This window comes from Etheostoma cragini, chromosome 4, assembly GCF_013103735.1.
Source record: "Etheostoma cragini isolate CJK2018 chromosome 4, CSU_Ecrag_1.0, whole genome shotgun sequence".
Classification (NCBI taxonomy): Eukaryota; Metazoa; Chordata; class Actinopteri; order Perciformes; family Percidae; genus Etheostoma; species Etheostoma cragini.
In genome coordinates this window covers 20,888,086-20,898,969 of record NC_048410.1, presented here as the reverse complement: position 1 = coordinate 20,898,969, position 10,884 = coordinate 20,888,086, and the positions used below count along the sequence as shown (strand labels likewise).

Below are 10,884 nucleotides of genomic sequence, written 5' to 3'. Positions count from 1 at the left end.
TTGAGGCAGTTTTGAAGGCAAAAGGGGGTCCAACCCGTTACTAGCATGGGGTACCTAATAAAGTGGCCGGTGAGTGTACATTCAGCACATGGAACAGGCTGAAAACGGTAGGTGCCGGTTATGTTAATCACATTAACAGTTATTCAACTACACAATAGTGTATAGAACAGCAGGCTGAATAAGGTAGGTGCCCTTTATGTTAACCTAACAGATTAACAGTTATTCAACTATACAATAGCACACAGAACAACTACCAGGGCGTGGAGACGTAACTGCACCACTGACATGCATCTCCCGGCAGCACGTTGTTTAAGCACCCATCTGTGGAGTCGTTCCTCCGGCTCTGGTTCCTTAAGCCATCTTGCTTTTAGCCCACGATTAGCTTCCTTGGTTTTCTTTCAGTAAGATTAACCTTTTTAGCAGTCTCTCACATTTTTCTCACTTACTCTAAACTCTCTTTTGGCTGCATATTTTAATACCTGCAGTTTGTGATCCGCAGAAAAGGACTTTCTTTTTAGGGAATTTTGTTTGTGTTCAGTTTTTTTCAGTTGTCTTTAGGAGCAGCATATAGTGTTTACAAGCTTAGAGCGCTCTGTTTTCAGCATGAATTAACATTTAAAAACGTGCTAAATTATATATATTTTGATATTTAAGTCACACTGGACTATAAATAGCAGGACCAGCTAAACAATGAAAAAAAGTTTGACTTATAGTCCGGAAAATACTGTATATTTAATATTTAATCCTTGTCTCTGTGACGAAGTGGGTTTGCTCACCACCTGTCCCATACAGGTCATTAGTAAAGTAAACACACAGTCATGTTAGTTTCAGTTCCATTTTATTAGGTTGCAAGTTTAAAAATGGTTTAAAGTTTTCTCTGTGTTGATACTTGCAATTGTTTGTTCCTTTTGTTCAGTTCCACCATGCAGGACAATTGTTTGGGGAGGGGCCGGCCTTAGTATTTCCTATTTTTTAGGAATAGGGTGGTCATGTATGACATCACCGGGCCAAACCAGGTACAGTGTTTTCTTTTGTATAGGAATGTTTATTATTTTTTTTTTTTGGTTATTGTACAAAAAAGGTATGAATAATCCTGACCTGTTTTGTAGTCAGTAGGATAGGAGGGAACTGGTAACCAAGTTCCATAGGTTAAGAGATGGCTAGGTATTAATGTTATGGAGTAGATCGACCTGCTTTAGGATTGGATGGACTGAAGCAGTGGGGTGGGAATTGACAACCCTACATAAAAGGTGGGATTTGTGCTCCTGGGGAAAAAAAAAAGGAGCTGAGGCTGTGCTGCAAGGAACATTTGCCTGTTATTGCTGCTATTAGTTTAATGTGCAATTGTTTGATTGGTTAATTATCCGTGTACGGCAGACCATGGAAATAAACTAACCACCTTGGGAAACGTGCAATGTTTGAGTCTGCCTACCTACCATCATCCTAACCACTCTGGCCAACTCCTCACAGTCTCCTATATAAATGCATTGCATTTTTTTAATGAAGGTATTGAAACGCATATTATTGCTATTTTTAAGAGCCCGCAGGATACCGTATTACCGCCCAGGATCCTGTATTGATAAATAACACTCAAACGCTGACCGCAGTAATGATAAACATACAGTCACAAGTAAAGATGCCTATTTAGGTTTTTTTTCCCCCGAGCAACAGCCGACCATTGTTGGTTGTTATGGTCTCCGTGGTGTTCCCGGCATGAACCATGAAATTATGTCACCACGGTTATCGTTTTCAGCGCAAAGGCTCCGCAAGTTGTCGTGGCGCTTAACTCGGTCTGTGCTGTGCTTTAAGTTCAACATGGTCGACAGTGTTAAAAAGCTGACAGTCATTTTAATTTAGAGATAAATGAAAGTCCTGATAATGCTTAGATTAGAAACATGTAGTGTCGCCCTATTTTCCCGTCACAATGCAAATTGTTTTTTATAATAGAATATTATTACTAACTGGTAGTATTAACCAGCTACAATTCTTATGGTTGGTTAATGTTAGATGGTTAATCATTAACAAGTATAGTCACAAGAGAACTTGTTTTTTACATGGCTGACTGTTGCTGTGAAAGCAGCTAGAGGAGTTCTCAACTGAATTTGTTCGATTTCACAGAGAATCAGCTGAACCAACACTGCTGTTGGGCGACAGCTGGTCGGCAGCTGATCAGCTCACTCAGAGGTCAGACCAGAGGCGAGTGTTTATCCAGTTGTGGTTATTAAATGTTTTGACTCTGCTCTCCTGTGTTACACTTGAGTGAGCATTATGAGCTTTGTGTTTTCAGCGACAGGATACATCCACGTACTTACATAATGAAGTCCTCTCCTCCCACAGTTGGACCTTGAATTGAAACCCAAGGGATTTTGCTACAGCAAACCGCCGTGAGACCAAGTTTTATTAACCTCAAACAGGACCTCAAGGAATTTACTGAACTTTGAAAATTAACCAGGTTTCAAAATAACCAGAGGGTATATTTATAATGGTGGCTTTGATGTTCTTTTTTTCCTGATTCTTGACATTCAATATCTTTCATGAGATTGTTAGTGTCAAGTAGTTGACAGTAGTTAAAAGAGTCTTTCTGAGATACTCTAGTCATGTAGCTATCAGACCACAGATAAAAGTGATTTAAGTTCCTAAAAGATTCAGTGGTGACGGACAGACTCACCTTGAGGTCTCTGCACTGGGACTGAAGCCAGTCATTGATAAAGCCCTGAGGATCTCTGGCAAAACTCAACATGAACTCTCTCTGGGTCTTCAGCTGGTTAATGGTCTCAATGGTTTCATGGATCTGAGAAGAATTAAACAGAACAAATAGAAGGGTCATCAATTTAAAGTAATTCATAAGGTATTCCTTAAATGCTATTAATCAAATGGAATATAACAGACAGAAAATTGAGAACAGATGTTTCCTTAACCATTTTCCATCCAGAATTCCTCAAATCAGCAGTTACAAAACTGTTTAACAGCACCAGTCTATTGTGATTTCTGTTTTTTCAGACACTATATATTGCATACAGAGAAAACTAAGGCAGGCTATGCAACAAACTGTTTCTAATATCAGGCCGACAGAAACCGGGTGTATATCAGTAATAGTCACCACCCCCCCCCAAAAAAAGAACTTTCACAAAATGAATTGAGTCTATGAACTATAAACAAGCTCTCTCTGTTTACAATGTTGACTTGTCTCAGAACAAAGACTACCCAGACGGACGTCTTTTAGGGGAAGGGCTCCACACCTTATCAATGTGATCTCAGTCCTTCCGCCAAGGTAATGGCTCCAAGCAAGAGGTCGAAAGACCTGACTGACCTCAAAGGTGGCGAGAAAAACGGTGGTTCAATTTGGAAGAGCAGAATGTGGGAAATTGCCCTCAGTAGGTGAACAAAAAAGGCAGAAAAAAATTCCACACTGTGGCTTGATGGAAAAGGAGCCTAATAATAAAAAAACTGCCTGTTCACATTTAAAGTGAGGGTGCTTATAATTGATTTACGAAGCTACAGCAGTTGGAAGTTGTCACAGATTAATTGCTATTTTAAAATACTCACCAAGTTATACTGACAATTGTTGGGTGTGCAAGTTGTTCTACAGTCAGCAGGAATTTCTAAAGTTAATAGATCAATACACCACAAAAAAGCACAGAAATACAGCAGGAAACCACTCCCTTGCATTACAAAGGGAGGGGGTTTGTCAGTTCAAAACTCTGTTGTACCTTGTTGTCCAGTCCTGCTATTTCCTGCTGACTGGCTGTGGAGAGCAGGAAAGAGTTCATTTGGGTCTTTAGCGTGTCATCCACCTCCACGTCAATGTCATAACAAGCTGTCTTCTTTTGGTCATTAGGGTCCACACTGTAAAAGAAAACAGTACATTTAGTTGTAGTAGTATGTGGATTCATTACATTAGCAGCAGGAGATAGAACTGCCCAACAAGACTAGACTCAACCGGCAATCCAACTGGGTAACATTTTCATAGCTCCCAAACTAATTAAGGATCTATTATTGAACATAAGAAAAACTAGGGCTGTCAAAATGAACGCAATAATAACCCATTAACGAATCTCCTTTTAACACCACTATTTTTTTTAATGTGTGATTTGCGATTTTGGCCTCAGGCCGCTACATAGTTTGGGAAATTAGGAAGCAATGCAGCACTGCTGCACTCACCGGAGACTAATCACAGTTACCAGTTTATTTATGTATGCACCTTTCATCAAGACAAATTACACATAAGTGTCCTTATTGGGGCAGTGAAATTCTGATCTGATTCTAGACCGTATTTGTAATTGTTTTTGATTGTTGCAATGATAAACTTTTGCATAAAGCAAGCCTATTTGTCCGCTCCCATGTTGATAAGAGCATCAGAAACTTAAAACGTATCCCTTTGAATTCAGAATGGAATGAAATAGCAATTAATCATAAGTAACTTACGGACAATGATGCTATTAATCGTGATTAAACATTTTAATTGATGTAAAGAGAAAACTATTTTTGAGAGGTTTAACATAGAAGGGACTCTTATCACTGTAACGTGGTTACCTGATCACATGGTTGATGATGATTGGTTCAGGGGGCATCAGGAGAGCATGCAAGCGCTGCGGGATCTCGGAGAACTTCATCCGCTGAGTCTCAAAGATCTGCAAAAATAAGACAAGAGGCGGAGGAAAATTAAAGGATAGCCTTTAAGTCTTTTAAACATCTAAAAAGGCTCTTTGGACTAAAGCATCGGCCAAATGTAGAACTACCTATGCAGTGTGTTTTAAAGAAATTACTTTGCTTTGTTCATTTATTTTTATCAGTGACAACACACATTTATTAACATCAATATAATGTCAATGTGTCCGATTTAGACAAAAGGCCAATTTATGCATACAGTGAATTGTCCTTTGGCGCAACTGTTTTTGTTTTAAAAACAAAACTCTACACAGACTGTTAGTGGTTAATAAAGAAGTAGTTTGTCAAGAATATAACAATTATTAACACTAACAACAACTAACGCTTAGGTGATAATCATGTCTTTTGCTCCGCAGCTCAGCATCTAATGGGCAAGTTTATTTTTAATCAGTTTGTTTATTTTTATAGAAACAAGTATATAGCCTGAACCAACATCAGTGCCAACATTTGCTATAATGCACTCTGTTCTCTTCTTATTTTGTCCTAAGGTGTGTCGGTCTCTTTATTAGGATTAGATGTAACAATTTTCACTAGTAGTGTGTGTAAAAAAAAGAGGTAAAAAAGCAAAAATCAAACTTTTAAATGAATGGCTAAATTCCATCTTTAACACATTAAAAGTCATTCTTTTAGTTACAAGACACTAAGTTTGCCAGCAAATATATTTCAATTGTTAACTTTTTAAGATTTTACAGTTAACATTACACAACCCTCCGTTTATTTTGACATGGTAGAAAACATGCACAGGGAAACCAGTCAGTGACCCAGCAAGAAGAGTTGCCAGACAAGGACATTGGGAAGGGTAGAGAGACAGACTGTACAACATCAAGAGCAGGAATTAACCAGATCTATGTGGCTGTTGATAATTCCAGCATTGTGCAGTTTGTATCAGTCAGGTTTAAAGAGCAGAAAGGCCTCTTTTAGTGTATTATAAAGTAACAAAATACATCACTAAAGTTGAATGTTATTTTTAAGGTGCGTTATGACCCAAAGCATCCCACTCACCTGCTGCAGATATTTGTCACAGTTGATGAACTCGCGCTCATGAGGGTCTTGGAGTTTGTGGGTCTTGACGTACTGCCACAGGGCCTGAATGATGACCGGTCTAGTCTGGGTGTGGATACCTAGCATACGAGCCAGCCGGGGGTCCAGCTTGAACTGAGGGGGCTGTTTGGTGCACAGAAATCCAGATTAAAGCAAGGTGAATCTGCTTTTAAGAACGTTGTTTTTACTTGCCTGTCTGACTGAACTAAATTTGTTTGAGGAGCCCTTGGAGGCATTGTAAACCTCTGAGCATTTATTTACCTGGTAGTCAAGCATGAGCAGGACGGTGCAGCGAACACCCACATCACCAGGCCTCTTCACCTGAAAACCATCAGTCTCCTGTGTGGTGGCAGTCCTGTGCCACTAAAAAAAAAGGACATAGACATAAACTCAAGTACTTACCAATCAATCTATAAACTGACATTCTTTGTTTTCAATGACACATTTTTATGCAGCCATAAACATTTCCAAGGAATAATTATTATTTAAGTAAATGTAGTGAAAATACTGTATACTTTATTGTATAATGTAGAAAACCTGCGGCCCAAGGCTGACTCGTGTGCTTGCAACTCTTATTGATCTCGCCTATACTGCCTAAACAAAACAAAATGTAATGCTTTGCGCAGCGTTGTCCAGGCTAGAAAGAGAGGCATTTGTAGTTGTTGAGGAACCGATAAGCTAAATCAAGATCTTTTTTTTATGGCCACCCGGTTCTTGACATTTAGGAATCTGTACTAATTTAGAACTATGTTTCAGTTTCCAACCCTACTGGTACACAGATAATAAATTAATGAATCAAAAAAATAATAATATGCGGCTTAATCGGGAATGTAAATATAGATGCAGAAATTAAATTCTTACTTCCACAAGGTGATTATCTGGACCATACAGGTCTTTGTCCAATTCAATCACCAGAGACTTGAAGAAAGAGGAGAACTTCCTCTTCTGTTTGGTGGCTTCATACTTGGACACAGCCGTCTGCAAAGCAAAAGTTGCTGTTATTGGAAATATGAATGCAAGCATTACAATATCTGGAGAAAAAAATTGCGTGTTTGAAGATTAAAACTAAGATTCATAGTTTTTGCTCAATGTAGGACCACAAAATACATTTTGGTAATCTGGTAGGTTGTATTATATACAGAACAAATCAGCTACTGTTAAGCCATAAATACCGCACACAAAAAATATTCATATTTAAAAAAAAAATCCAACCAATGTATTTCAATAAAGTTCAAGGGAGCTCGCAGCTGCCTCATCTGCAAGGGTCATTCTGGCCGATCATTTAAATCATGAAGCTTACATCTTCCAGCAGACGTCCCTCAACACGTAGCTCCCATGATGCAACTGTGCCTTCTCCATCCTCTGCATCTGGCTTTGCAGGGTTGAAGGTGTTTGATATAAAGATCCGGAGCTTTCTCTTTTGCTGGAAACAATCAAAAGAAACTTTAAAATGATAGTGCAATCATTCACTCAACATTGACTTGACACTGATAATCAGCGGACAAGCACACTTCTAAACACAATTACACGGGTCAAGTTTTATTTCATTCGACAAAGTAAATTTGACTCAAGGTAAAGATAAGATAGTTCAGCTGTGAGAGCGTGCATTTAATTTAAGATCAGATCACTGTGTTGGTTTTGCTAAAAGTGGTCACTGAGAGGACATTCAACTTCTATAAAATAAAAATCTGCCAAGGCATGTTGTTCACCTGTGCTAACATCTGTATGTTCACAGCCACATAAGTCAGTAAAAATCTACCATGTTCATTTATTTTCTAAAAAAACAACTTCCAAAATCCATATGAAACCTGGTTCAACAGTAAGTTAAAAACAGACAGAACTAACCAACCTTTACGTCACATGTCAATTGCCTGAACTTATAATGCTGTAGACATTTTTACAAGGATACAGGGGTTCTGAATGGCTTGGAAATTAACTTAATGTCTGAACCCAAATGATTAAGGGATTCAAGGAGTGACAACTTTAATTGAACCATACCTTAATGGGCCTCTTGAGAGCCTCCTGAATGTCCAGCCTCTTGCGCATGATGGTCTGATCCAGCTTTCTCTCAAAAGCCAGCAGATCCATGTAAGCCTGAGACTCTGGGACCAGTTCCCTGATCTGGGACACAACAACATATAAAGATGACCACTGGTGCATCATCCAACAAATTCAACAGAGCAAACAGGAACACACGGTCAGTTTTTACCCATTTCTCAATAAAGTTGTCTATAATACCAGTTTGGCAGCATTTTTGTCCACTCCGTCACAAACATGTAACGTACATACAAAAATATAAATATAAAAAAGCTTTATATGACAACAAGCAGGTGTTACTGCTCTAATAGTCTTGCTTTGCCAAACCTTCCTCCACAGTGCTGCAAAAGAGGGTCTAGCTAGTCCAAACAGTATTCCGGGATGGGAGAGAGACGTGCTATGACTTATTAGGGTGTCTTTAAACATATCACGATCGTCATGAGTGGTGCTAGGCGTTGCACGGAGCCTCTGCAAAAGAGCCTAATAAAGAACTTGTTTTGGTGGATTGTGTGTACGTTCAAAAGTTGTTTCAGGCGTGCAATAGAAAACTCAGATTGGACAGATGGTCTAGCTAGCTCTCTGGATTTACCCAGCAGAGATCTGAGGAGCAGTTAACAATAGTCCCTCAGAAATCGACCAGTGCTCAAAATTCCAACACAAAGAAATAGTATGCAACTGACATCCGGCCAAAAAGGACATACGGTGGAATTGCCGGCGGTGGAAGGTCATGGATATGGACTTCTGCTCAAACAACTTCTACACAATAACATAACTGTCAAAACAGAAGCTAAAGCTAAAGTTGTTCTGTGAAAAGCAGCCCTAAGACAAATACTCTGGTGTACAGCGTTGTGATATGGGGGTGAAATGGATAAACAAATGTAATCTTTCCAACACAATGAAGACCAGGATTAGTGAAATTTCCATGGACTGCAGTTTGATTAATACTCACCCTCTGAGGTAGAATTTTATCAGCCATCTTCTTCTTCTTTGTGCTGTAAAAAAAGAAGATTCAAGATAAGTTTGAGTGTGAGTCAAAGTGGAGCGCTGGATTAACATAATCACAATAAGTCCCTGATCTAAAAGGCTACTGGGACGAGGATCCCACATATTCAAAAATAAATGTAGTAACATAGGATACATTTGTATTCTGTTAAAAAAATGTATTAGCTGTTAAGTCTGTTACATAAATTTCCGTAAAATACATAGCTATCTGTTAAAGATGAAGTCTGCGATTAAAAAAAAGAAGTTTTGTCAAATTTAGCGAATATCGCATAGCAGTCCGCTTGCTGACCGTTTTGTGTACACACTTAAAAAAATACAGGAAAGACTGCAGTGCTGTGCCGGGCATTTCATCTGAGAATGGAGAATTGTCTGGCTGAGTTATAACCAAGTAGTCTAATGTGTGTAGATACATACTTTATCCCGAGGGAAATTTTAGATGTCAATATCGTAGTCAATTGTGTTTATTTAATTGTGGGAAGCCAAAATTGTGATCAAGATTAATATTGACTAAATAAGCAGCTCTAAATAGAAATGTGTTAAAAAATAAATACCTCATTGTACCAGAGGCAACATGACACAACAGAGCCACCTTGTGGATGTTTTTACATTAAAATAAATCAAAGTGTATCTATGATTCTGTAGGTGAAACACCCAGTTAATTAATTCAGTACCAGTTAATATATGCTGTGGTTCTAAACCATGCATGTCCATCTTGGCAAAATGCTATATACACACAGTTAAGCTGGCACAAAACCTATGGCTACAAAGATGGAGTGTGTGTAGCAGGTAAAAAAAAAAAAAAACATTGCTCCGCCTTGCCGGCATGACTCTTCCATGCCCCAACTATTTTGGACATTGATCTTCTGTATGACGGGGGACGACTCACTGCTGGTTGCGGTTCTGCTGCTGAACCTGCTGGATCTGTTGGGGTGCGGGCCTCTTGCGAGACGGGTCCATCACACCAGGCATTACAGGGCGAGACACTGGGCTGTTGCCATATCCTGGGGGGCCCATGGCTGGTCCCTGTGGGGTCATGCGGCTGGATGGAGGCATGCCTGGTCTCTGCGTAGAAAATATAGGAAATGTATTTATTTCCTCCCCCATAAAACTTACCAGATTTGTTTCAAACTACAGGAATCTGAGCTACACCAACCGGAGCATGTGAGCAAAGTGGAGCATTTTACTATTGCCGCTGACAGAGCTACAGTGGTGTGAAAAAGTGTTTGCCCCCTTCCTCCTTTCCTGTTCCTTTGCATGTTTTTCACACTTAAGTGTTTCGGAACATCAAACCAATTTAAACAATAGTCAAGGACAACACAAGTAAACACAAAATGCAATTTGTAAATTAAGGTGTTTATTATTAAAGGTGAAAAAAAATCCTAACCATCATGGCCCTGTGTGAAAAAGTGATTGCCCCCCCCTTGTTAAAACATACTATAACTGTGGTTGTCCACACCTGAGTTCAATTTCTCTAGCCACACCCAGGCCTGATTATTGCCACACCTGTTCACAATCAAGGCATCACTTAAATAGAAGCTGCTTGACACAGTAAGGTCCACCAGAAGATCCTTAAAAGCTACACATCATGCCGAGACCCAAAGAAAATCAGGAACAATTGAGAAAGAAAGTAATTGAGATCTATCAGTCTGGAAAGGGTTATAAAGCCATTTCCAAAGCTTTGGGAATCCAGCGAACAACAGTGAGAGCCATTATCCACAAATGGCGAAGACATGGAACAGTGGTGAACCTTCCCAGGAGTTGCCGGCCGCCCAAAATTACCCCAAGAGCGCAGCGACGACTCATCCAAGAGGTCACAAAAGACCCCACAACAACGTCCAAAGAACTGCAGGCCTCACTTGCCTCAGTTAAGGTCAGCGTCCATGCCTCCACCATCAGGATAAGACTAGGCAAAAATGGCCTGCATGGCAGAGTTCCAAGGAGAAAACCACTGCTGAGCAAAAAGAACATCAAAGCTCGTCTCAATTTCTCCACAACACTTCTTGATGATCCCCGAGACTTTAGGGACAACATTCTGTGGACCGATGAGAAAAAAGTGGGACTCTTTGGAAGGTGTGTGTCCAAGTATATCTGACGTAGAAGGAACACTGCATTTCATAAAAAGAACATTATACCAAC

The 10,884-nt window shown here is 39.6% G+C and overlaps 1 protein-coding gene across 1 annotated transcript in view; it reads right to left on the bottom strand.

Annotated features, from left to right (window-relative positions):
• smarcd1 (SWI/SNF related, matrix associated, actin dependent regulator of chromatin, subfamily d, member 1) overlaps window positions 1-10,884 on the bottom strand; it is a 20,381-nt gene that overhangs the window by 3,245 nt on the left and 6,252 nt on the right. Inside the window, exons 2-11 of the mRNA XM_034869618.1 lie at window positions 9,635-9,810; window positions 8,696-8,738; window positions 7,708-7,830; window positions 7,010-7,132; window positions 6,571-6,687; window positions 5,971-6,072; window positions 5,671-5,832; window positions 4,534-4,631; window positions 3,711-3,846; window positions 2,669-2,791 (exon numbers count right to left, since the gene is read on the bottom strand). Coding sequence (XP_034725509.1) covers window positions 2,669-2,791; window positions 3,711-3,846; window positions 4,534-4,631; window positions 5,671-5,832; window positions 5,971-6,072; window positions 6,571-6,687; window positions 7,010-7,132; window positions 7,708-7,830; window positions 8,696-8,738; window positions 9,635-9,810 — 1,203 coding nt within the window. The remainder of the gene's footprint in view (window positions 1-2,668; window positions 2,792-3,710; window positions 3,847-4,533; window positions 4,632-5,670; window positions 5,833-5,970; window positions 6,073-6,570; window positions 6,688-7,009; window positions 7,133-7,707; window positions 7,831-8,695; window positions 8,739-9,634; window positions 9,811-10,884) is intronic.